The sequence below is a fragment of the Rattus norvegicus genome, chromosome 6 (assembly GCF_021556685.1).
Source record: "Rattus norvegicus strain SHRSP/BbbUtx chromosome 6, alternate assembly SHRSP_T2T, whole genome shotgun sequence".
Classification (NCBI taxonomy): domain Eukaryota; kingdom Metazoa; phylum Chordata; class Mammalia; order Rodentia; family Muridae; genus Rattus; species Rattus norvegicus.
The window spans coordinates 32,742,976-32,770,525 of record NC_141539.1 but is presented as its reverse complement, the minus strand read 5'-3'; the positions used below and the strand labels follow the sequence as shown (position 1 = coordinate 32,770,525).

At 43.2% G+C, this 27,550-nt stretch overlaps 1 protein-coding gene across 8 annotated transcripts in view; it reads right to left on the bottom strand.

The window, feature by feature from the left end:
* Positions 1-15,522: 15,522 nt before the first annotated feature.
* Asxl2 (ASXL transcriptional regulator 2) overlaps positions 15,523-27,550 on the bottom strand; it is an 88,575-nt gene continuing 76,547 nt past the window's right edge. For 5 of the 8 annotated variants that reach the window (XM_087553083.1, XM_087553082.1, XM_087553084.1 and 2 more), the window contains one exon: positions 19,325-25,995. In XM_087553083.1, coding sequence (XP_087409209.1) covers positions 23,608-25,995 — 2,388 coding nt within the window. In that variant the 3' untranslated portion in view covers positions 19,325-23,607. 8 annotated transcript variants of the gene reach the window in all.

Here is a 27,550-nt window from a genome sequence, read left to right as displayed (position 1 = left end):
AAGTTAAGTCAGTGCTCTCTGAGGCTCCCTTAACCATCTCTTCTGGAAGTAGTTACGTGCTTGGCCTCCCTAACTGTCTAGACTTCTGATGGATCCCACACCAACAGCCACGCTGTAAGCACACAGCTTCTCCTCCTCTCCTTCTCCTTCCGAGGCTCCAGCGATGCTTGCTGTAGTACACAGAGCAGCTAGGACAACAGATACAGGCACATCGCCACGCCCGGCTCAGCATACCATCCTTTTAAGAATAAAAAGAATCCCATAAAATGTTCAAGAATATGTGGAGAGAATGCTGACTTTGCTCCCGTGCTAGCTTTTCACCCACTGAATGCTTGAATGGGCATGCAACTTAACACACATGCCCCCCAACCCTGGCGGGCAGCCCGCCAGGTGCCCTGACTTCTCTGATACCAGACTCTCCGGAGGAGCAATGCACTCAATTGTCCTGTCTGCAGCTGGCGTGGAGACAGGCACCGGGTCTTGGGTCCTGCCTCATCTTGCTCAGTCCCATGATAAATGCTGAATGCTTTGCCTCTGCCTGTTCTGACCAGGCCAGTCCTATCCTGCCTGCTATTCATCTTGGGTTCCTGCTGCCACAGTGGCTTGGCATAGCTTAGGGGCTCTTGGCTCCACACCAGGTCCTGTTCCTCTGCCCCTTCCAAGCCCACACCATGGAGAATGTGATCTGTTTGCTCAAATTCTTCCAGGAACTAGGATTCATGGAACCCGGGAATGGTCCCCCAAACTCCGCTGTGGAATCTGCTGGGCAGAAGCAGGCACAGCAGCCTTGTGTGATCCAACTGTGAGTGACCATGCGTGTATAGCATCTCTGTGACTTGAACACTGTTGTACCACAGGTTTTTTTTTTTTTTCATTTATGCCATGCGTGAAGTCGATACCATAAGACCCCACCATGACAAGTTGGCCTTGTGAATTACTGAAAATTTAACATTGGAGCCAGACACACATCTTTGGTCCCAGCACTCAGGAGCCAGCGTCACTTGTGGTTTAATGCCACCTGGGCACGTTTTAATATTGATGGGGACAAGTAGGAGCCCTGCAGCTGGCTCAAGTGTCCAGAGCAGCAGTGATAATTCCTAATTGTCTGGTACCTTATTGCGTTGTTTGCACCTAGAGAAATCTGGCTTTCTCCCAACTTTCCTAGAGGGAGCTGAGTCTTTGGTCAGTAGGCACTCCAGTTCACTCCTAAGAATCTAAGAAAAAGACACTGCCATGGTGACTCCCATGTGCAGTCTCAGAGTTTGGGAAGCTGAAATGGGAGAATCACACAAGTCCAAAGCTAGACTAGGCTATAAATAGGAACTTCAAGGCCAACCTGGGCTATAGAGTGCTAGAGTAAGACCCTGTTTATAAAGAAGAGGAAGAGGAAAAGGACTAGAAGGAAGAAGAGGAAGAGGAGGAAGATAAGGAGATGAAAGGGGGCTGGAGAGATGGCTCAGTGGTTAAGAGCACTGACTGCTCTTCCAGAGGTCCTGAGTTCAATTCCCAGCAACCACATGGTGGCTCACAACCATCTGTAATGAGAGCTGATGCCCTCTTCTGGTGTGTCTGAAGAGAGTGACAGTGTACTCACATGCATTAAATAAAGAAATCTTTTTTAAAAAAATAAATAGAAGAGGAGCTGATGGGGTGGTACTGGCCTCTAATCCTAGCATTTTAGAGAGTGGGAGGAGCATCAGGATTTCAAGGTATATTTCAGCTATACAATAAATATAAACCCATTTTGGGTTACAGTGACTTTTCCTCAAAATATTATAAAATAAAATAAATAGGGGGTTGACGAGAATACTCAGTAGTCAAGAGTACTTGCCATTAGTGGTGGCTAATCTTGGTTGTCACCTTGACTACCTATGCAGTTAACACCCAAGCAGCAGGTTGCACCTGTGAGGCATATTTCTAGGTTGTATTATTTGAGGTGGAAGACATACCCTAAATACTGATCAACTGAGGTCACTTCTGACCTGAATTTCCACACTCCCTGAATCTCGACCGCAGCCTGTAAGCCACTGAGATAAATTCCCTCTGTGTCTATATCTATGTATATCATTTTATCCCTTAGAGAACACCCAGTTTTCTAGAGGACCCCAGGCTGGTTCCAAGCACCTATGCCTTGAAGCTCACTACTGCCTGTCGTCCAAGCTCCAGTAGATCTAGCGCCCTCTTCTGTCCTCTTCAGGCAGCAACACAAATGTGTCACACACAGACACACACACACACACACCAGGAAGAAATTTTTTTTTCATCTAAAAAGAAATTGGGGATGAGGAGAGGAACTGGGGGTGAAATACCATGACTCAAGAGAAGAGCAGTGGCCGCTGTCCTGGCAGCACTGATGTCAGCTGGGTATGGTGGTCCTTCCCGATGATCCCAGCTATTGAGGGGACGGAGACAGGGAGATCAGGAGGAAAGGTCTCCGTGGCTACGAAGAGAGTTCAAGACAGAAGTGGGCGACATGAGACCCTAGTTTAAAAGAGCTGACAGAAAGATAGGAAAAGAAGGGGACCCGTGGTAAGTGATGTATGGTAATTCAGTGATAATCCCACAGATGTTCACAAATGATCGAGTCAGTAGACTGACCTCATGACTACGGAGATAAAAAAAACAAAACAAAACAGAACAAATGAACAAAAAACACCCCCCAAAAAAAACAAAACAAAAAACCAAGACGAACAGGCTGGAGAGATGGCTCAGTGGTTAAGAGCACTCACTGCTCTTCCAGAGGTCCTGAGTTCAAATCCCAGCAACCACATGGTGGCTCACAACCATCTGTAATGTATCCGATGCCCTCTTCTGGTGTGCCTGAAGACAGTGACAGTGTACTCATATATAATAAATAAATAATCTAAAATCTGAAACTATGTCTTCAGTAAAGACAGGGCCTAGATAAGTACTTTCACACTCTAGTGGTGAAACGTTAAATGATTCCTGAATTCTAAACCATCCATTCCCCAAACACTCCAAAGTATTCACAATCCCGGCTCTAGAGCAGTCGTCTTCACAGGTTCCAGTTCTGTTACTCAAGGGACATTTGACAGCGTGCGGTAACATTTGTGTTGTCATCTTAGGCTGTATCGTGTGTTAAGGCTAGGGAGGCTCTAAGCATCCTAAAATGTACAGGCAGCAGAGCTCCCCTAATTTCAACACTGCTCAGGCTGAGAAACCTAATGTTGCAACCTGTGGGGCAAGTGGGACTGTGTCACCAGACACCAGACATTCAAAAAAAGAAAAACCTGGTAAATCTCATAATTGAGAATGGTAGGCATTTAAATTAGCACCTGACCTGGTTCCTGCCATGTGACCATGACACTTCACTAGGAGGAGATCGGCAGTAGCGTAGAAACCCCCGATGAGGTATCTAGATGGGCCCTAAGTGTCCAGCCAGTGAGCTTCCCTTCCTGGGCATCCCTTCCTGCAAAGGGTATTTAAACTCTGGTTCACCGTGAGTAAATCATACACATCATCATTCACTATGAATAAACGGTTTGGAGAAGCAAGGACTCTCACCTTCCTCAAGGACCTCTTCAGGGAGGGAGAGTGGGGGATAAGCTTTTGCAATACAGAGCCTTGCCTAAGTCTCTCACAGAAGGCCCTTCCGCACTCCGGCACTCACCCTGAGCTAAGCCAAATTTTCCCTCCCCTACTCCCCACTAATTCCCCCACCCCCAGCCTGCTCTGAATTTCTCTCAGACCTGAGGGTTCCCTGTTCCCAACTCCTCCCCGTCCTCCTCTGGTTACACAGGATCCCCCACTCTCAACTCTCGGTGCACAGGAATTTGAGAACCACAGCCACCGTGCCAGCCCTCCTCACCTGCCTTCTTACCTGGAGAAACGTGGGCTGGGACCCTTATGGGCTGAGTTTTGCCTCCCTGAGTGATGTGTAGACGTCCCACAAGCTCACTGGCAAGAAAGGAACATAGCCTAGCATCCCTGTGTTCGGCTGCCTCCCCAACCATCAACACCCCAGTGTTCCAACACCCCAGCAGCGAAGCAAAATGCAGAACCACAGTGACCTCTTAACATATTTCTTCATGTTGTGTTCCCCCCAGCCATAAAATTTTTATTGACACTTGTTTTTCTATAAAAACGTTTTTGAAGATTTATTTATTTTTATGTATATGAGTGCTCTATCTGCACGTACGCCTGCATTCCAGAAGAGGGCATCAGATCGCCTTATAGATGGTTGTGATTTTGTGTTTCCCAAAGGTCTTAAGCGACTCTTGTGGTTATCCACCTCCTTGACTCCCCAAAGAGGTCGAGACCCACAGGTTGAGAACCACTGGTCTAGAGGGACATTTCTGAGTGCAGTCATTTGTTTTGACCCAGACAGAAACAAATTTTAATTACAAAGTCCTAGAAAAACTGGGCCTCCTGAATCCTGTGACACTTGTGCATAACACGGGAGAAAGGATTGGGCAAAGAGAAGCCACCTTCTCAGAAGTGCTGAGAACCCACCAGACAGTACCAACCCACAGAGTGCCGTTTCAGAGTGCTCTGCGCTGTGATATCATTCATTGATGAGGATTACTTATATTTGGCTGACCCCCTCTCAGGGAGGAGGGGCGCTAGAGAACCAGTTCAGTGTAGTGCTAACAGTTAAGAAATCCTGGGCTATGGGCTGGGGATTTAGCTCACTGGTAGAGCGCTTGCCTAGGAAGCGCAAGGCCCTGGGTTCAATCCCCAGCTCCGAAAAAAAGAACCAAAAAAAAAAAAAAAAAAAAAAAAAAGAAATCCTGGGCTGGGGTTGCTTCCGGCCTCAATGGTTTATGGTCCTGAATAAAACACACACACACACACACACAGACACACACACACAGACACACACACACAGACACACACACACAGAGACACACACACACACACACACACACACACACACACACACACACACACGCACAGCCTTTATATTTTAAAGTCTTAAGCAGCACAGTAGCTGAACAACCACCTACCCTCCATGCTGTTAGAACCTTCTTCCTGCCGATAAGTCTGAGTTATTACTAATTTCTATGCTCCATCTTGGCTGCTCTAGACCCAGTTGAGCAGCCCTCTGGGCCACCTTCTCTTGGCCCCTTTAGATGGTGGCTCTGCTTCTCTCTCCTGCAGACATCTCAGGTATGGTATCCTCCTCCTCCCTCTCTCCTCACAGTCCCAAGCCCGGGAACCCTAAAACCCTGCCCCTTTCTCTTTTTCCCAACCATTAACTGCTGGCATCTTTATTTATCAATCAGAATTCACTGGGGGCAGGGTCCCAGAAGGTACATGCAGACCTCCTCATGCAAACAGTTTTGGGGGGCACGATTAGCATTCGAATACAAGCAGCTACAGTTCGGGGTCTTGTACTTGGAAGCGGTCAGTTCTCCTATCCTAACAGCTTATTCAATCACAAAGCTGGGGCTGGAGAGATGGCTCAGCGGTTAAGAGCACTGACCGCTCTTGAAGTGGGGTTCAATTCCTAGCACCCATACGATGGCTCGAAACTGTCTGTAACTCTAGTTACAGGGGACCTGACATCCTCACACAGACTTGTGGGGGCCATGAAATTTCCCAACCAATAAAAATAAAACAAAACTACCACAAAGCTGCAGAAGAAGACCATGTCCAATTTATCCTTAGGAAACTCTACTACGGTATGCAGAGGAGTCAAATCATCCCAAGGTCACTGGATCCGAGCTTTCAGGACATTTATTTGTTTTTCTCTCTTTTTTAAAATGTGCTGAGGCTTGCTGGAGCAGAACTAATCTAATTTGGTCTTTTTGTCTTTGAGGTGGCCCAGGCTTACAGAGTGACTGACTGGTTTTGATTGCTGCTCTTCTCACACGTATGTCCAGCAAACCAATCAGATTTGGACAAAGCAGAGGATGAGAAGGTATGGGCAGAGTTGGGATAGTAGGAAGAGAGGGGGTGAACTGGAGCAAGAGATATAACAAACATACCAAGGGGGTAGAAGCGAGCCAGCACACAAAGGCAGTGACGATGAACGGCCCGTTCTAATCTCGATCTCAAGCACTCTGCTTCCCTAACTCCTTTGCCTCTGGCACTGCTCCTCAGGACTGAACTTGAATTCCAGCCTGCTTCTCTGTTGTCTGGCTTCTCCACAGACCATGGCAGCTCTGGCCCTATACTAGCTTCTGAAGCAGAGGTTTATCCTGAACGAGTATGCCTCCAGAGGGGAAGCTAGGCTATTCTGGCCTACCCATTTACCTGTGGTAACAGGGCACCAGCAGGCACTGTCTGCTGCTGCTACATCCCAGATGCAGAATGAGTAATTCCCAGTTGTTTCCGTATACAGCATGAGTGAGCCAAGTCTCCACCCTTCACATGGCTGACATTGCCAACAGTGGTGTGAATCCCGGAACTCTGTAATGTATGGCCCATTAGTGGAAAATGTGACAATCTTTTCTGTTAGGGTTGAGATTTGATTTATAGAAAATTTCTCCTAGTACAGCTTTTACTTGAAATTACAGATGTTAAACTATAGATTCTCATTGCTATGTATTTCATGTATGTATTTCAGGTATTTCATGCTATGTATTTTATAACAACTTCTGAGTCTGCCCACTAATGGTCTGCTTGTATCATAAAGTCCAAAAAGAAAACGAGAAGCCAGCCAGTCATTTGTAATGCTTGTGGCTAACAACTTTTTATTAAGTATGATTTCATTAATTTAATTAAATAAATATTTTTTTGAGACAGGGTTTATCTATGTAATGGCCCTAGCTGTCCCAGAATTCAATTTGTAGACCAGGCTAGCCTTGAACTCACAGAGATCTGCCTGCCTCTGTCTCCTGAGTGCTGAGATCAAAGGTGTGCACTACCATGCCTGGCTGATTCTTTAATGTGGCTGATTAAGAGTGTTTTACGGAGAATGGGGGATATAACCCATACCACCTGAGGCTTCCCATGGAAAACACATACTGTTGACCTTATATGGAGAGTGGGGAATAAAGCCCATTTCCCCAACCAAAAAAAAAAAAAAGAGTGTTGGTCTACAGTGCTTCATTAACACAGGAACCTAACAGAAGAGTTAAACTTGGTGTTGAAGAGATATTTCAGTGGATGGGTGCTTTTTCAGAGGACCTGACATGGGTTCTCAGGACCCACACGGTGGCTCAAAAGCACTTATAATCACAGTTCCTGGGGATCCAATGCCCTCTTCTGGCACCTGGGGGCAACAGGCATGAATGCGTGCATGTGGTACATGCAGGCATACACTCATACACATAAAATAAAAATAAATATATCTGGGAGGGGGCATTAGCTAGATATGGCAGCATATACCTTTGATTCTAGCATGTAACAGGCAAATTTAAGCCAGCCTGGTCTACATAGTGAGCTCGGGCAGCCAAGGCTATGTAGACCTTCTCAAAAACAAACACACCGGGTATTGTGGCACACACCTTTGATCCTAGCACTCCAGAGACAGATGCAGAGTTTGAGGCCAGGCCAGTCTACATAGTGAGTTCCAAGACAGTCAGAGCCATGTGAGACCTGATCCCCAAAACAACCTCAACATCGAAAGTCTTTGTTATCCCAAAATTTAGTGGCTTACATTTTCACAGTTGAATTCCTCTAATTTTAGTTTTGAATTCAAATCCTAGAGACTCAGTGAGCTTTGTTTGGCTTCCTTACTGCTTACGTGAGTGTTCACAGCGGGTGCTCAGTGTTTGTTAGGGTGAGGGTTGGGAGGAGCCTGCGGAATGGGAGGAGCCTGCGGAATGAGTTAGCCTATGATGACCTGTTGGTTAGGTTGCTCAACAGCAGACCCTGGTTCTACTATCCATGTATTCCAAGCACTGAGGAATCCCACACTCCAGCCATCCTCTGATTCTCACAGAGTCGTTGTGCTGGTGAGGAAAGCAACACTTTGTCATTGTCTTCCTCAGCAGTCCAGGCATTTATTTCTCAGTCAGCCGGCATTTCTAATCAAGTTAGCATTTGTCTCCCGGCCTCCGGGTCAGGCCCATTACATAAAGGCTCAAGCTATTGAAAGGAATGGAGATGAGGCGGCTTGAAAATTCTTCACTCTTTGTTCTTCTGATGGGTGACAGGATAATTAGTCTATATGAGATGCAGCCTCTCCCGGCTATATTTAGTCTAATTGCAGAGTCCTTCCCCCAGAGGAGTCTTGGATTCCTCCCTAGTAGACAGTGGAGCCGAGAGGACCAATACAGAGGAGTCTGGCTGGCCGCAGCAGGCCATGCTCAGAAGGGAAGTATCTTGGGACAGCTCAGGAAATGGGGTTCAGTCCTCACTCTGTCCCCGAGTAGCTGGCATCTGTTGGAGGCCTTCTTGCTGTGTCCCCCACAAGGTAGGAGGATGGCAGAGCATCCCAGTGCGGCTTCAAATTCATTATATAACATCAAAGGCATGTGGGCGCATCTTTTGTATTTTTAATATCCCAGAGAATTTTTAATCTTAGAAATTTGTCAAGTTCATAGTGGCAAACATGTTTTTTGTTATTATTTTGTTTTGATTTAAAAGCTTGAATTTCATTGTTAACAATACCCACTGTTTTAAGTGGCAGGCTCACTTTGTTCCTTTCTAGAAATGTCCAGATCTAAAACTATATATATATATTTTTCCTTTTCTTTTTTTTCGGAGCTGGGGACTGAACCCAGGGCCTTGCGCTCGCTAGGCAAGCGCTCTACCGCTGAGCCAAATCCCCAACCTCGCAAAACTATATTTCTTTATTGTCCTAAACAGTGTTATATGGTGAAATCCTAGCTTATGTCATAGTTCAGCTACATAGCATAAGTAATTTTTGTCAAAGTAACGACTATGCCTTGCACTCAACAAACAAAATGCAACAAACTAAACTGTGTCATGAATAAACTCATTTTGCTATACATACTAAAATGACAGGTATTCAGAGCTATAAAAAAGTTAAAAACAGGGGTTGGGGATTTAGCTCAGTGGTAGAGTGCTTGCCTAGCGAGCGCAAGGCCCTGGGTTCGATCCTCAGCTCCAAAAAAAAAAAAAAAAAAAAATGGATGTCTGCGTGGGGGTGTATCATTTGTGTGCAAGGGCCCTTAAGGCCCAGAGGCTTCCCATCCCCCTGGAGTTTGAGTTATAGGTAGTTGTGAGCCTCCAGATGCTGGGAATAGAACCCAGGTTCTTTGGAAGAGCAGTGCGCCTTTTCCGCCACTGAGCCATCTCCTCATCTCCTCAGCCCCTTCAACTTCAGTGTTTCTTTCTCCCTTTCCTTCAGCCTTTCTCCTTTTCTCTTTGAGATGGAGTCTTTGAAAGCTCTGATTAAAAGAAGCAATGCTCTCAGCCGGTAACGTAAAAGAACTCTGAGGGCTGGACACAGGACAGTGTGGAGACCAAGCACAAGAAGCATCCAAAGGTCTGAGGGAAGAAGCCACTACCACTGGTGAGTTCAGCAACACAGCAGGAGCAAAGTCGGTACAAAAAAACCAAACCAAACATTTGTATCCTTGTATCCACCAATTCAGTTAGAAATGATTTTCCCCCCAAGCCAGCCATTGCCTCCTGAGTGCTTGGACTAAAGGTATGCACCACCACTGCCCAGCTTCATTTCAGTCTGAAAGCTCATCATCCACGCAGGTGTAATCTCAGGAGAGACAAGGGACCGTCATGAGGCCAGACCAGCCAGGTCTGCACAAGGAGATCCTGTTTCCAAGTTAAAACCAATAGGCCAACAGCACAACCACCTCCATTCTGCCCCCACTAAACACATGTAGGAAGAGTCCCACCTCCCGACAGCTTTCCTCTCTACAGGACCACAGCCTCTGCCGGCACATGTGTGCGTGCACCGTCCCCTGCCCCAAATAATAATGATGTTTAAACTAATCATTTCTAGTCAGGCGGTCGTGGCGTGCGCCTTTAATACCAGCCCTTGGGAGGCAGAGGCAGGTGGATCTCTGGGAAGCCAGAGTGAGTTCTAGGAAAGCCATAGCTATATATGTGTAATATACAATGTTAACTTATATTTGCAATATAATTTAGGGCTGATTTTTACTTATATTATCATTTAGGGTAAATCTGACAAATGATTACCAGTGCTGAAATTGAAGAATCATACATCACAAGGTCAGGCTATATTATGCTGTCGGTTCCCCCCAACTAATGTATTTATTTAATGTATTCCTTAAATATAATCGCGATTTGGGATTACATTTGTAATCTGTAGAGAGAATCTCTTTCAAACTGTGTGGAAACATCACCTGTCAATAAAAAGCTGATGGCCTATGGGCTGGAAATAGGTGAGACACCCCGCAGAGAAAGATGGGATTCTGGGAAAGAGTCAAGAATAGGGGATTAGCCACTGGGATTCTGAAGCAATGGACATATGAACTGAGACAAGGTATGCAGCATGTTGCACATAGGATAGAATGTTGGGCTGTACACGTTGTGAGCTGGTAGGGGAACAGGCTTATGACCCAGTCATTTATTCATTAATAATTAAGTCTCAGAGCTGCCATTTCAGGGACTGGGTATGGGTGAAGACTCCAAGCCCACAGTAATCCCAGACTTGGGAGGCTGAGTCAGGGGGATTGCCATGGGACTACTTGACTATACAGTAAATTCTAGACTGCAGAGTGAGAGCCTGTCTCAAAATAAGTAAAATAAATCAACAAGTTCCAATAAAAACCCATTTTTGTAGAACAAGGTCATCTGGTACTCCAATTCATATAGAAATAAGGCTCTAATAAAGCTTATCCAATTTCACAAATAATAAAGTTAAAAGATTAAAAATATTACCAGACTTCAAGAATTATAAGGTAGCGGTAATTAGGTCAATGTCATAATAGTCAATGACATACAACTGTGTCAATAGAATAAAATGTGGTCCAGAAAACAAGTCCACCCACAGACATATGACAAGACTGGCTTTCAATAGAAGTACAAAAATCATTCTGTGGAAAAATTAGTCCTTTAAAATGTGCTAGAGCAGCAGATCTCTGAGTTCTAGGACAGCCAGGGCTACACAGAAAATACCTCTCAAAAAAAAAAAAAAAAGCGCTAGAGCGACTAGAAATCAAGATGCAGAGATCACTTTGACCTATGCCATATCTAAAAATTAATTACCCCATCCCCTACACACACACACACACACACACACACACACACAAAGCCAGGCAGTGGTGAGGAATGACTTTCAGTCTCAAAAATTAAACAAACAAACAAACAAACAAAAAACAACAACAATAACAAAAACAAAACCCAAACCCAAAGATCTACGGATGCCAGGCAGCAATTGCCCCTGCAGATGCCATTATGCCTCTGTTAAAATGGTCAAAACATTGACCAAAATGTTGTCAAGAACACAGAGGGACCGGATGTTTATTCTGTGGTAGGATTGTAGATTATCACAATTACTTAGGAAAACAAGTTAGCATTTTACTGAGTGCAAACCACATAGCCCTTTATCCATGTTTCAATCAGAGGTTTTTGCCTAAAAGAAATCAAATTGTATGCCTATTAGTAGATGTGTATGAAGATGTTTACTAGGAATAGCAAAGTGTTAAAAACCAACCCACTCATTGACTAAGCTATTGAACAACCACACATAGTGCCCAGCAATAAAGAGAGACCAGCTTTTCAGACACTGACAGCACAGATGAATGTCCAGCAACTGAGCCGAGGGGCTGGAGACAGACACTCCTCGGTGGTGGAATGCTTGCCCGGCAGGACTTTAGGTTCAATACCTAACTAGCACTGGCAGCAAAAAACCACAACAAAACAAAAAAACCAGACAAGGCTAAAAGAAATGTGATGAAATGAAAACTAGTAATAACAACTATCAAACCCCATCGCTCTGGTGATGGTGGGGATAGAGACAGGAAGATCACTAGGGATTGCTAGCTGCCATCTTAATTCTTTTTTTTTTTTTTTTCCAGAGCTGGGGACCGAACCCAGGGCCTTGCGCTTGCTAGGCACAGCTGCCATCTTAGCTCTAGGATCAGTAAGTTAAGAGAAACTGACAGTAGGACACCCAACTTCTTCCTCTGGCTTTTGCATGCACATACAAGCAGCACAGACGTGTGCATATATGTCACACATGCCCCACACACACACCCCATAGTAATGATCACTTAGGGATCATGTAGTGTATTAGTTGTTTCCTGTGGCTATGATAAAGCATCCTGACAAAGGCAACCTTAGGAGGGAAGGGAAGCACATTAGCAGAAGGTCGCAGGACTTGGCCACGTCACATCCGTGATTAGGAACAGAGCACAGACAATGCAAGCAAGCAAGTCAGCCCAGGCAGAATCCAGCCCAGGGAATGGTGGCACTCACATCCAAGATGAGGCTTCCCTCCTCAATTCTTAAAAATCCACCATAGGCATGTACACAGACCAGCATAATCAAGATAGTTCCTTGGTGGGGCTCTCTTCCTGGTTAATGATACATCATGGCAAATCAGCAAACAAAATTATTGTACCACCACATTTTTTTTTTTTTTTATATTTCTCAGAACTACTGAACCTGTTCAACGCACTCCTATTTTCTTCCATCCTTTCTCTCCTGGATGTGATTCTGCCTATTCTGAGAGTCTCACATTCCTGGAATCATGCAGTAATTGTCCATTTTGCATCTGGCTTGTTTACTGGGCATGTCTTCAAGGTTAAACATTGCCAAGTATGTATTTTTTCCTCTTTAAGGCTAAATGTCCTACTATACCTATATAATACCTTTTCCTCAGCCGTCTGTTGGTGAGGGTTTCTTCTGTTAAGGCTATTGAAATATCACAGACATTGGCTTACAAATGTGTTTGAACATAACTGTCTCAACAATAAAAATGAGTCCCTTCTCTGGCTATATACCCAGACTCTTTTTTTTTAAATTAATTTTTATTTATATGAGTACACTGTAGCTGTCTTCATACACACCAGATCCCATTACAGATGGTTGTGAGCCACCATGTGGTTGCTGGGAATTGAACTCAGGACCTCTGGAAGAACAATCAGCGCTCCTAGCCGCTGAGCCATCTCTCCATTCCCTATACCCAGACTCTTAATTGCTGGATCCTATGGTAATTCTCATACTGTTAATATAGTTGGAATGTGAAACATGCCCTTCAGGCTCATGTGTTCAAGGTTTGGATGCCAACTGGTGAGATAAAGTATGTCAGACCTAGTTGGAAGAAATAGGTCACAAGGGTCATGTGATGGACCTTCCTCTGCTTTTCACCTGCTACGAGGTAAGCAACTCCTCAAAATTTGTGGATTTGCTCCATAAATCCCTTCTATCCTGGCAACACTGTCTCACTACGGTTGTTCAGAAGCAACAGAGATAGCTGGCCATGGACTGAAACCTGGAGCCAACACAAATCCTTCCTTCCTTCAAGGGTTTGTGGCAAAGGTGAAACACAAAAGTTAACCCAAGGGTTGGGGATTTAGCTCAATGGTAGAGCGCTTGCCTAGCAAGCGCAAGGCCCTGGGTTCAGTCCCCAGCTCCGAAAAAAAGAAAAAAGAAAAAAAAAGTTAACCCAATAGCTACAGCCTTTACATTTCCAGCATCAAAGCGTAAGAGTTCCATTTCCTCCTCATCCTTGTGATCTGGATATTAACTTTGGGGTAAAAAAAAAATCTACTCATGTACTTTACCCTTTGGTCTCAAAAGCTCATATATTTGAATCAGGGAGTGGCACCATTTGAGAAGGATTAGAACTATTCGGAGGTATGGCCTTGTTGGAGTAGGCTTGTCTTTGTTGGAGGCAGTGTGTCACTGGCACAGGCTTTGAGGTATAAAAAGCCCATGCCAGGCCCAGGCTCTTTCTCTTTCTGCCTGTGGATCAGGATGATGCCCACTGCCATGCTGCCTACCATAACAATGAACTAAACCTCTGAAACCATAAACAAGAGCACCCAACTAAATGTTTTTTCAAGCTGGAGAGATGGCTTGGCCATTAAAAGCACTGATTGCTCTTCCAGGGGTCCTGAGCTCAGTTCCCAGCAACTAAGTGGTAGAAATACATACATATTACATACATATATATGTGTAATATATATATATATACATGTTATATGTGCTTTTCTTATTAACAGTTGCCATGGTCATACTGTCTTCAATGGAACAGTGACTAAGACAGCCCTCAACCCTTTTTTTTTTTTTTTTGGTTCTTTTTTTCGGAGCTGGGGACCGAACCCAGGGCCTTGCGCTTCCTAGGTAAGCGCTCTACCACTGAGCTAAATCCCCAGCCCAACCCTTTTTTACAGTTTCAGAATTTACTAGATACCATTTGCAAGTATTTTCTGCCATTCTCTGAGTTGTCCTTTCATTTTGATGTTCTTTGATGCACAAATCTGGAAGCTGTTCTTTTACATTTTTAAACTTTTTTTTTTAAGACAGGGTCGAACTTTGTGGCACTGTCTAGGGCAGAACTTCCTGTGTAGACCAAGTTAACCTGGAATTCAAGAGACCTTCCTGCTTCTTTGTCCTGAGTGCTGGGATCAAGGCATACCCCCATGACCAGCTTAAGCTCAGTTTGTATCTACTCTTTTCTGTTTTGGCCTTTCAAGTCCAGGAAACAACTGTCAAATCCAATTATGAAGCCCTGCTTTCTTCTGATTGACTTAATTTCTAAATGTTAGGTAAGGGTCATGGTCACTATCTTGCATGTGAACATCGAGTTAACATCTGTTGAGAACTGCCCTTTCCCCACTGACTGATCTTGACCCCTTGAAATCGTTTGTCTATATACACAAGACTATGTCTGGGGTGCCGTACTTGATGGGCCTGTGCTTTTGTCACAGCTAGTTTTGATTACCGTAGCTTGTGATATGGGCTTCCTTTTACATTTTTTGTTACTTAGTTTTCAAGACAGGGGTTTCTCTATGTATCCCTGGTTGTCCAGGAATTCACTCTGTAGACAGACCAGGCTGGCCTTGAACTCAGAGATCCTCTGCCTCTGCTTGTGCTGAGATTAAAGGTGTGTGAAAAATAGCTATCATCCTTCTTGCTTCACTCCAAACTCACTCAAGACCAACTCTCCTGGTTATCTTTAAGCTAAGGGTATTGGCAGGTTAGACATATCTCAATTTAAATATCTCTACAATAGTAATATCTGTAGAACCACTCTCCTGTTAGGCAAAAGTACACATGGGCTCCTATCTCAAACCTGAGGTGAACTTTCTGGTAGACAGTGCTTTGTACCAGGGCTAGGAGCCTACACAATCTTTTCAGGGATTTTTTTATCATTGGATATCTGAGGATTCAGGGTCAAGGTTGGACCCAAGTATTTATGATGGCTCTTCCGACACTATGCTAAAGCTTCCAAACACTGCTACAAGTCATTGTAGAAAAACACTGTATAAATCTTGAGACAAAACCCCCAAACTTCTAACTGTGAGGGTGAAATAAGCCAATCTAAACTTTTTAAATGTTGTTTTTGAAAGACAGACTTGGGCTCAAATTAAGTTCCTAAAATCCTTTCGAATGTCTTGAAAAGAAACATTACAGTTTAGTGATGAACCAGGGAAAGGAGCAGGTAAGCCATAGGAAGTCTTTAGAAAAGAAAAGGCACAACTACTAGAGTAAAATTGTATGCCTTTATTCAACATGAGTCACTCAGACAGAACCATTATCATACATTCAACTTGTAAGAAAACAGCTTCTATAGTACCAATAAAGGGAAGAGTAGAAAGTGAGAGGAACAGAGAGAGTGTGGTTGAAAGGCAGACTGTTCTAGAGTCTATGTGCAGACTCCAGTCCATGAGACTAATGCTAAACTCTTCTCTTCCATTCTGATTCTCGTGGTGCTGGTGGGAAGTGTGCTGCGGAACTCGCTCCAGTAGGAGCTGTGCAAACATATCAAAGCACTATGGCTACAGAGGCTTTTAAGTTCCAGATTCATTTGTCATATACTAGGCCTTTCATGGATTTTCCCGAGAGCAAGTCTGATTAAATTAGCATTCCCTCTAGATTGAAGCAGGGTCTCAGGTAGCGGGGCATGGCCTTGAATTTGCTATAGGTTAAGAGGATCTTGGAACTCATCTTCCAGCCTTCCCTTGCCAATTGCTGGAAATTTCAGTCATTTGACCACGTTCTTCTTTCCATTGACCACTGGCGGCCAAATGAGACTCTGGGAGATCTGGACTTGGATATTAAAATGACATACAGGGTTCAGCAGGTCACCACTGAAGCAGAAAAGAGCTGTTAACTTGAAGATGATCCTCCAGTTTCATTTCTAAGAGTTTGGTTTTAAAAGTAACTTTATATTCCGCACGCTCTGTATGAAGGACAGTGGCGACGTGGAAAATAGATTTTAGCCTATCTTCAATGCTTTTGCGAGAATGAATTCAGTTCCTAATGAGGCTCACTTAATAAAGACAAATTTTGATTAAATTTAATGAAGTTGAGTTTTGGCTCAGGTTGGCATAATACAGTGTTCACGAGGCCAGCTGAGTTCAGATTCAGGTACACAGCCCCAAGCCTGATCTGTAGCAAAAGCTGCCACAATTTACAGAAAACTATTCTTTTAGCCCATGTTTCAAACCAAGCTGCACGTTACACTCAGTGACTCATGTTAAATTAACCTGCAATTTTTTAAAAGTACTTTTAAAAAGAAGAGTAAGGCACTCAACTCAAAGTTTAAGTCCATTTAAAAACTACATCTCAGATTTATTGTTTTTCTCCCCATTAGTTCCTTTAAGTTTTGCAGTTAAGATGAAAACCAAACATTTTATCTCAGCCCCTCATTTTCTTTGAATGTCAAGAGCAAGAAAAATTCGATCGAGGCTCACAAGACCCCACTATTTAGTCACAGGTGGCCTCCACAACCAGTCATCTGGCTTTCTCAGGTTTTCTCACTCATTTCTCAGTCCGTGGTCTAAAGTCTATAGTAATCTGTGGTCTATCTTCTGTGTACGGTCACAAGGGCACAAGGTGTCCCAGGAAGAGCTGAAAAAACTATCCCTTGGTTTTAAATACACCGAGCAGTTCTTTGAAGTGCAGATGCACATCTTTTGGCATATAGAAAGCTGTGAACCCAAACATCTGTTTAAAGACAAGAGGCAAGGAGAATTCAAGAGCCAAGTACTGACCACGACTTCTTACTACTCAGAAGTAAGTAAGGACTTGGGCCTAAGGAAAAGGAATGAAGTGCATTTTAACTGTGACCCCAGGGCATCACTGTTTAAAACTGAAAGCTGGTGGTAGAGCGCTTACCTAGGAAGCGCAAGGCCCTGGGTTCGGTCCCCAGCTCCGAAAAAAAGAACCAAAAACAAAAAAAAACAAAAAAAAAACAAACAAAACAAAACTGAAAGCTGCCTTTACCCCCATTGCTTATTTAGCCTGCCTCCCTCTATTCCATCAAACTCCCTAAAGTATATTTTATTAACATGGCACTTCAAGTCTACATTAGCAGCTATCATCTAGGGGCAAACTATTTTTTAAAATAATTATTTACTTTATGTATATGGGCACCCTGTAGCTGTTTCCAGACACACAGAAGAGGGCATCACATCCCATTACAGATGGTTGTGAGCCACCATGTGGTTGCTGGGAATTGAACTCAGGACCTCTGGAAGAGCAGTCAGTGCTCTTAACCGCTGAGCCTTCTCTCCAGCCCTAGAGGCACTTTTTTTTTTTTTTTTAAATATATATTGCTTTGTCCAGTGCTCAAAGCTTTTGCTTTTATTTAACAACTCATACTTACTTTGGGAAACACAACATTGATTAATTGAACCCTAAAAACTAAAGTCAGTGCTGCATGGTTCCAATTTTAGGAAGAACTGTTTAAGTGAAATTTTTTATCTTTGTATAACCAGCATCTTGTCAGGGCTGAGCACATAGTTAAGTAAGTAAATACTTAATAAATACCAATAAATACTTAAGTAACAGGATTTATATATAAAAGTCTCGAGATGTTCAATCTGACTGAAAAATCAGTTGAAATAAAGTTGTGTAAAAAGCAATGAACATAGGATTCTGGCATAGCAAGAATTTGGATTTTCCTTACAAAGTGGCTGTGCTAAATGGTTAAGTATGAACTATTAAGTAAATGGGAGTTATTTTAATGGTCATAATTTCACCTTCCTATGATTAGGAATTGCAATGCAGATGTTCCCTGAGAGTTAACACATCTCCGTTGTATGTGCACACTATGTAACTCAAGTGCACCTGCCTGCGTGGGCACACGTAAGGACAAAGGTCCATGTGGGAATGCTCTCAGTCGATGCTCCACCTTGTTTTTTGAGATAGGCTTCTTACTGGACCTGGAGTTTAACTGATTAGGAAACCTCCAAGATCAGCTTTTCTCTATCTCCCCAGAGGTAGTATTACAGGCAAATACCACCCACCTTCTATGGGCGTTAGGGTCCTGCAGGCAGGTCTTCAGGCTTGGACAGCAAGTGCTTTTAGTGACTGAGTTTTTCCATGGTCCCAAAAATCTGTTTTAGAAATTGTACTTTCAGCTGAGATCTGTAATACTATCTCTTGGATGGCTACACTAACTTCAAGGTTTTTACCTAACTCAGATGTTGGAAACTTCAAGTTACTTTTTAAAAAGCTAGGTAGCCTAGCTTGGTGGCACATGCCTTTAACCCAGCACTCAAGAGGAAGAACAGGTGGACGTTTATTATCACTGAACTGCATTACAAATTTTACAGACCAGGAGATCTACCTTTATTTCTCAGACCATCTATGTAGATATTCTGTTCTACACATTACATCCCCAAACCATTTATTTGACAACCAGAAGTGGGTTCTCTTTGACTCAACAGTAATCCAGGTGTGGGAACAAAGACATTTGACTTCAGATAGTTTGGCCACTGCTCATTTCCCTAAATGCTCTTGACACAAGCCATCTTCCTAATTATTTGGAAACAACCACAAGGCATAGGTGTTCTTAACACAGATCTAGGTTTTGACCTGCCCAGGTCAGTCAAGCACAACATGAATTTGGCTATGAAACTCACCTTGGATAATGACTGGGAGAGAGAAAACAAGTCTTCTCCACGTTTAAGAGGCTAGTTCTTCAGTATCCCAAGGGCCTGGTATGTGACGGTACCAACATGAAACAAAGCAGTAAAACTGTAAAAGCCCGTTTACCCTGTCTCCTTACCTTCCTGGATGCTAAGAGCCAGAGACACAATACAAGGGCCTACTCTGCTTTCCTCACTTTTCCAGTATGGTGGAAGATGAAAACACCAAAGGTAGATGAGCTAGGACATTTTCATATTTCTACTGAAGCTCTGTAATCCATTGTCCTGACTTACGGCCAAGTCCCTTGATTTACTCTTTCAGTCTGTGGTGACTATACATGGCAACTATTTGAAGGCCCTTCCCCGTGTTACATTCAGATGTCAGACCTCAAGATTCATCAAAAACTACAAGATTTTTAATTTCACTTTTAATTATCTTTTACTTAATAATAAAATGAAAAATAATATATGAATACATACAATCTATATACATATATTTATTGCAAATACTTAAAATTCTTATTAAAATGATTTTTCCTTATTTGTGAAAAAATATGACTTATTAAATGGCATTGACACCAACTTCTCTGTACATACCCTCAATTCCAATGTTAACAATTCCTTTAAAAAGGCAAAAGACACAAAAATTTAGCATTTACCAAACCAGTCTGTACAAACCTTATCACCAGAGAGGGAAAAATAGCTTGTGGCAAATAAGTCAATTTTCTTTTAAAATAAAAATTAAAAGCCCCAAATCATTCCCATTATTGCATTTTTCTTTTTTTCTTTCTTTTTTTTTTTTTGGGAAGTAATCTGAGTGTTTTTAGAGCAACTCCTTTGAAATAATTTGTGCCCCAACAATGAGACCCTACCAAGACATAGAAATTATACATGAGAAATTCAGTCCTCCACTGTCACTCTTTACATAGATATTAAAATATATATTACTTAAAATATATTACTGGAAAGTTATTTTTAAATTGATCTTCAATAGTTGTATCAAATGTAAAGCATTAAAAAAAATAAAGTAACCAAGACTCTATGAAGCCACTGCTTCAACTTTAGGAAGTGTCCACCTACTGCTTTGTTCAATAGGTATGTAGGTACTGAAACCCACAGGAGAAGGTCCCTGCCTGTCATCATGTTTTGCACAAGTCTCTTTGGACTGTTCTATAAACTGAGCTGCAACCACCCATGGCCAAGTTCAGCACTTAGCACACACGGTTACAAAGCAACGAGACACTCTCTTCTGCATGTTAAGTCTGGGAGGGAACAATTCTGACACTGCTCGTTGACAGTCAGCTCTGAAACAAATAGCAGGACAAAGACAAGAGGAAAGCCTGACCATTCTAACAAACCATTTAGCCAAGAGCTCGTTAAGGCTTCCTGAAGTGGAGGAAAGCAGTACAGAGCAATCAGAACGGTAAGTGACGGGACTGTTACATCAGAGAGCGCACCTTTCTTTCCTATTAATGTACATCTGAGATAGGCTCTCAAACACCCACATCTCTCTACCCACAGAAATGCAGCCTTCCTGTCTCAAGAAAGCTCCCTCATTTGCCAGATCTTATTCTTCACACAGGACACGGGAGACAGCTTCAGTGTCTTGAGTACAGGAATCAAGGAACAAAGGCCAAACAACTCCAGGTTATTTGTACCCTCCCCCCATATTAGTGGGCTATAGAATGCTGATTATTTAAAAAAAAACTTTGATTCAGGGAGTGTTCTACTTAAGCAACTCAGAACACTCAAAAACCACGCTGAGATGACACACTGCAAACAATACTCTCCCAGAGGAGATTCATGGAGACTGTTTTGAAGGCTGGATAGGGCACATAGCCCTAACACCTCACTGGAAATAGCCACTCAAAGCCCAAAGAATAAGCTTAGCGCTCACTGAACCAGTTTAGAGTTGACTTAAAGTCACTGAAAGGCTATGACGAAGTTTGTGTTAATAGTCACAGGAGTGGCAAACTCAGGGCCAGACTAGTTGGTGTCCATTCATAAGAAGACTAGTTGGTGTCCATTCATAAGAAGACTAGTTGGTGTCCATTCATAAGAAGAATGGTTGGTGTCCATTCATAAGAAGAATGGTTGGTGTCCATTCATAAGAAGAATGGACACCTTCCATCTGAAACCAAGTTTTAAAATAGACTAAATGGACTATTTAGTGTATTTTCAATCTAAAAAAAAAAACAGTGGGTGAGTCCTGCTTTTGGAATACCTTTGAACACAAATTAGTTGGGTATTACTAAGTGGAAACTAGTGAAGAACAATACTTAGGGCATATATGGCCTGAGTTTGGACCAAGAAGAGTAACAATCCCTAATGCCCTCCTCTTGTCCATCTATTCTCAGATTAAGGGAACTATGGAACAAAAGTAAGCAAGGTAGGAAGTAGGAAATTTCTCACCAATACAAACTAGTCACTGACAGCATGAGGTCCATTCTGAATACATTCACCCTCTTCCAGCAGGCTAGACAAGGGAGACTACTCAGATATGGGTCTTTTAAGGTCCCATAGGGACTACCCATTGTCCTGAAGGTTTGGGAGCAGATCCTGGCTTTTATTATTTTACTAGCCCTTCACTTCAGAACATACACACTTCTTAACCCTGAATATTTGCAGGCTTTCTTTTCACTAAGCTATGCATTTCCTGAAATAAAAGGGGAAGATGGAAGGATATCACATTGTCTTGACTAGTGCTGTATACAGAATTTAAACCTGTAATTGCTTAGGTCCACAACAGGAGGGAAGAAAAATGACGGTGAGTTTCATAGAGTTTGGGGCAGGGACCGAGGAAGCACTCCCAGTATTTGATGCAAAAACATAGGGTGGCCGGGGTGAGCATCAATCACACGGCAGGAAAATACATTGCTGTCTCCTTTCCCCAATCTGGAATGTGATATAATTAACAAGTTTAAACTGTTCTGAGTTTTATAAACAGCTTCTGTAACACACCTATACAGGGTTGCAATATTACATCACAAACTTTAAACTGGGAGACTTGAAATCGAACAATACAGACTATTTTCTTTAAACCATCTTTAACTATAACTCAAACAGTATCTCCTTAGGAATTTGTGACTATTTTGCTTCACTCTGTACCCTGGCACTTGCTATGCAAACCATACGGGCCCTAACCCAGTGAGGCTCACCTGCCTCTTCTTCCCAAGTGCTGAGAGTAAAGGTGTGTGGCATGTGTCACCATGGCTACCAACTGGAGGGTTTTTTTTTTTTCCTTTTTAAAAATATTTATTTTCTATATGTGAGTACACTGCCACTGTCTTCAGAGACACCAGAAGAGGGCATCGGATCACATTATACATGGTTGTGAGCCACCATGTGGTTGCTGAGAACTGAACTCAGGACCTCTGTAGAACAGTCAGTGCCCTTAACCACTTAGCCATCTCTTCAGCCCCTTGTGTACTTCTTTTATTTATTTAGGGTTTTTTCGTTTTTGTTTTTTGAGACAGGGCTTCTCTGCCCTGAACTTAGAGACTGGTTTGCCTCTGCCTCCAGAGTGCTGGGAGGATTTTAAAAACAAAAATCAGAAGACAGTAAAACCTCACATTCCATTAGTCACTCACAATGCCCGTTCTGGGTAGACATCCTGGCTGTCCAGACAGCTGAAATTCTAGGATAGTTGATTCACTTTCTAAAACAGCAAACTGCTTCTTGTATTGTGTGTGGGTGCAAAAATGTATTATGATAGGATGGCATAAGGTTGCCGCGTCCATCTCTGATGCTCTGGATGCCAAAGAAGTACCAAAGACTTTTCTACCTAAAATGGTTTGAGAGACTATGAAAAGACTATTTTCTGTCCAGTGTCAAAACCAGTCTTCCAAATTCCTTGAAGTCTCCGTTTCTTCAATTTCATTCTCCTTTTCCAACATTTAGTGTACACACACACACACACACACACACACACACACACACACACACACACACACGCACATCTAGCATGTCTCTGGGAGCCTGTGAAGGATGCAATGCTGGGATGCATTACTGCTGCTGCTACTGCTGTGCACACACTAGTCTAACATAGTGAGTCCCTTAGAAGCAGAACCTTAACAGCAGATCTCTGCTTAACTACAGTACTGATTCATGGAAGCCAAGAGCTAAGCCAGGACTGTTAGGGTCAAAAACACTGTCTGGGATGTTAATACCTTTTGAAAATCCCACTGAAAATGGTTCCATCTAAAGTAAAGGGATGAGCAAACCCTGAATCTAAACCCCACAAAGGTCATCTTATTTGTTTAGAACCTGACTGCACCAGTTTGTGAAGACAATCAGTATGATGGGCACTTCCTAGCTTTCCTTGGAGCCCTAGGAAAGGTCAGAGGCAGACAGCTTCCTTTTACCATGCATACCATGAACAGAGTCAAAAGAAATGGAAAATAAATCTGAATGTAAAGTTAACACATCATTACCTAAATACTTTGAAAAAAAATGTTAAAACAAAATGTGACATATTTACATGATTTTGTAAGTGCAAACTTTGTCACCAATTCAGTCCTATTTGACTCAGACCTACTATACAAGGTGCTCTTCCTGTAAATGTCAAGACCTGCATTCTGCATTCCTGATTAATGTCTCTTGAGACAACTGAAACTTTATTTCTGTGATTTAAAAAGGGTGCAAGAACACGTCTTTTTAAGCCTACCCTTCCCTCCTTACATACGCTGTCATCTTATTACCGAACAACGAGGCAGGAGACACACAGTTTGGAGGGGCCAATGCAATCATCATGGCAGAAAGCCCCACATCCTTTACACATGATCATGGCTTTCAATCGGCAGTAGCATTTTGAAGGTGTATCCTCGATACTATTCTCATCAGGAAAAGTTTGAACAGGAATTGTCTGGCCATGGCTGCTGGGATTCATTGCTTGGCTAGCAGGGATGGTAGTGACAGTCACTGAAAACGACATGACATCCCCTACATTGCTAGATACCTGGCTGCCTGGTATAGCAGAGTTATGGTCCATGTCTGATGAGGTGGAAACATTGATCATGCCTCTATAGCTGGGTCCTATCTGTGTGGGGCTTCCATACAATTTGGGGGTTTGCAGTGGTGGAAGGAGTAGAGGCTGATGTGTGGGACTGTCTGCAGGGAGAGAAAGAGCAGTAGAATTAAAAAGCTCAGGGCTGCTACATACTGTCTTACCTCTCACAGCGTGAGCCATTTGTTTATGTGTTGCCTGTATAAAATCTCTGGCTAGGGTCTTTTCATCAAATGTTTGGCCTCTAGATAATATGTAATTCTCCTTGCCTAAAGTAGTCTGCTCATTCACTGGTACCTCAGTCTTCCCACTCTTGCTAGCTAAACAATCATTGGTGGATGGAGCTTCCCCACTGTGGGGAGCCCAGGGCTCCTCCTTCACTGATACCGACTCCTGCTCATCACCCACACTATCCTCATCACTCTCCTCTTCTTTGCTGCTACTGCTTTCTCCAGTGGTGTTTTTACAATCTGCATGTCCCACTCTCAAGGCCTCGGTGGGGCTGCTTAGACAAAACCGTTCCTCAGGATTTACAGAATGGGTCCTCTTAACACTATCTGTTCCCCGGCCATAAGTGGAAATATTAAGTAAATAGTGACCTGCCATTGCAGGCTTGGATGTCCTTCTGCCGGCAAAACCCAGCATGAACTTCTGGCTTGTGGAGATGTCTTCCAAGTGGAAACCTGAGTGAGCAAAGTTGAACTGAGTGGGTGGCACAAATGAAAGAACACTCTGTCTTTGAGCCCTCTGGATAAGAGTCTGAAAGAGCTGACCTTGCGTTGTTTTACTTAGGCCTTCTTGGTACTGGTGAGTGTCAATGCAGGGGTCCTTCCGGTCCTTAGCAGGGCAAACTGGCCTTGGAGCCTGGGAAAGCTGCTTGCTTTGCAAGGGTTTCCCCAGCTGCTGGATGGCCAGATGGGCCTGCCTGCCACTAACGTCCTCTCTGCTACCTTCCACCACACTGGTGCCAGGGAACACCCCTATCCCCCCCCTTTCCTCCTTTGTATGCAGTGGAACTGTTTTCATTTCAATTTTGGTGAGAGGTTTAGGCAGAATTTGCTCCAAGGGAACATCTTTGCCCTGGAGCAGCTGAGTAACTAAAGGGTTGTTAGCAGGGATACTAGAGCTTGGTCGTGAAACGGGTCCATTCATATTTGCAGATGTTCCTGGGGTTTTAAGGCTAGAAGCCACCGGCAAAGTGCTTGAGGATGGCGCTGAGCCAGTAGATGTTGCAGCTCCACTGATCTGGGGTGCAGGGAGTTTTTCTAAACTGGCTGTTGTCAATAAAGACGTTACAGGAGAGGAAGTCATATCTAGTGGAGCAGAAGCAGTTGTCTTTGTTAAGGCTGAAGGCTTTGGTGCATTCTTATTAGAACCTGCTTTGGGCTCAACTGTGCCATCAGCTACAAAACAAACAGGTGAGGCTCCTGAGATCAGTGGAGGTCCTGTTGGAGACAGAGCTCTCTCAAGTCTGCAACTCCTGGGTTCTTGCGAGTGGCAAGGAGAGGCTGCTGTGGCTGTTGCCCTGTGGGGGTTTGGTTTTTCCCTGTTTGACATTTCTATGTGGGCTGGTAATGGGACACTTGTGCATGTTCCACTGGCGGCAAGTCCTGCAGGCACTGAGGAGGTTTGCTGTAGTTGTGCTCCAGAGACACCAGGAGGCTGTGCTTGGCCTGGTGTATTGGTCTCAGGTTGGGGATCACAGGGTAAAAGTTCTCTCGTACCTCCCCTGCTTCCAGTTCCGGCCAGTTCCAGTGCAGGACCTTTTCCATTTGTACTGACTGGGTCTGAGCCTGCACTCCCTCCTCCGGCGGTTTTCCTTTCACCACCCTCTCTTGGACTTCGTCCACCCCCGGGGCCAGGTCCTGGAATGGTCCCTCCAACTGAGGCGGCTGCAGCTGCTGCAGCTGCTGCTGCGGCTGCTGCCTTTTGTGCTTTGACCAACTGGGCTTTTGCTTTGATGTCTGCCAGAGTTCTGGCTCCTGTTCTGTAAGGACTAGTGATGGAGACTGGAAAACGAGCCCTGGGAGAGACCTGCGATGTAGAAAACAGCATCGGGGAGATTCTGGAGACAGGGATCTAAAAAGAGCAAGGGATGGGGGAAGGCAGAGATCAATGTTAAGCTGCAAGACTAGAGCAGACAATGCAAAGCACCACCCATGACACACATGGCTGCTCTACAGCTAAGAACACATATTGTGTCTAGGGTTCAACCTGCTCTGTCCACCAGCATAAAGGCCCATGCACATATTGTCTGCCAGTCATTTTTACCCCTGGCGAATTCTGTACTTGATTATATAACCTTTTAAAAATGTATGTGGTTTTGGGTTCCAGCCCCCAGATTATGAATCAGAATGGCTAGAAAAACATGTTTTATACTAAGGAAAAAAATTGTGAAAAACTACTAACTTTCAAGCCATTAATTTTTTTTTTCTTTTTTTGAGACAGGGTCTAATTATGTAGTTTTGGCTGTAGACCAAGCTGGCCTTGAACTCACAGACCCATGCCCCTCATCTCTGCTATTAAAGGTAAAAAAGTATGTCATTATGCCTACTCTGAAACCACTGATTTTTATACCATAAAAGACACTAGTTGCTATCTTAAATAAAACTTTGGAAGTTAAGGAAATTAACAGATAATGACCCCCTTCAGTATTTGGTGGAATTAAAAGGAGCAAAAAACTGTCAACATTCTAGAGTATTTAATTTTAAAAAATCAAGTGATCAATTATAAGAAAGGCATGTCATCTTTCCCTAAATTCTTCAATTATAAATTGTAAAGTCACTATTTTTCATTATTCAAAAAGTCAGAATTATTTTTTTTTTCTTTTCTTTTTTTCGGAGCTGGGGACCGAACCCAGGGCCTAAACCACTGAGCTAAATCCCCAACCCCAAAAGTCAGAACTATTAAAAGTCAACTTTCTATACCTCAGAAATCAATGGGTTATTTAAAAACAGTTGTCATAAAATTCACATACTTAAAAAGTGATTTTAATACTTAGTTCTAAAAGCTTAGATAGTATCATTTACTCAGCACATAATGATTTAGAAGCTGTGTGGGTAAGAAAGAAGCAATTGTTGCCTCTTGTTAATATAGAGAAGAGACTAAAAGAAACATAAAATTATTAAATAAAACACAGGAAATTTGTTTAGAGACAAACAACCTTATTTGAGAATATTCTTAGCCAAGCCTAATATCATAAGTCAGTTATCCAAGTTTAAGGTCATAGGTCCAACCTATGTGTTACTTCAAGGCCAACATGCTCTACAGAATGAGCTCCAGGACAACCAAAGCTACACAAGAAACCCTGTCTTAAAAAACAAAACAAGGGCTGGAGAGATGGCTCAGTGGTTAAGAGCACTGACTGCTCTTCCAGAGGTCTTTTTTTTTTTGGTTCTTTTTTTCGGAGCTGGGGACCAAACCCAGGGCCTTGCGCTTCCTAGGCAAGTGCTCTACCACTGAGCTAAATCCCCAACCCCTCTTCCAGAGGTCTTGATTTCAAATCCCAGCAACCACATAGTGGCTCACAACCATCTGTAAAGAGATCTGGTGCCCTTTTCTGGTGTCTGAAGACAGCTACAGTGTACTCATATACATAAAAGTTAATAAAAAAACAAAAAAAAATTAAAAGTAC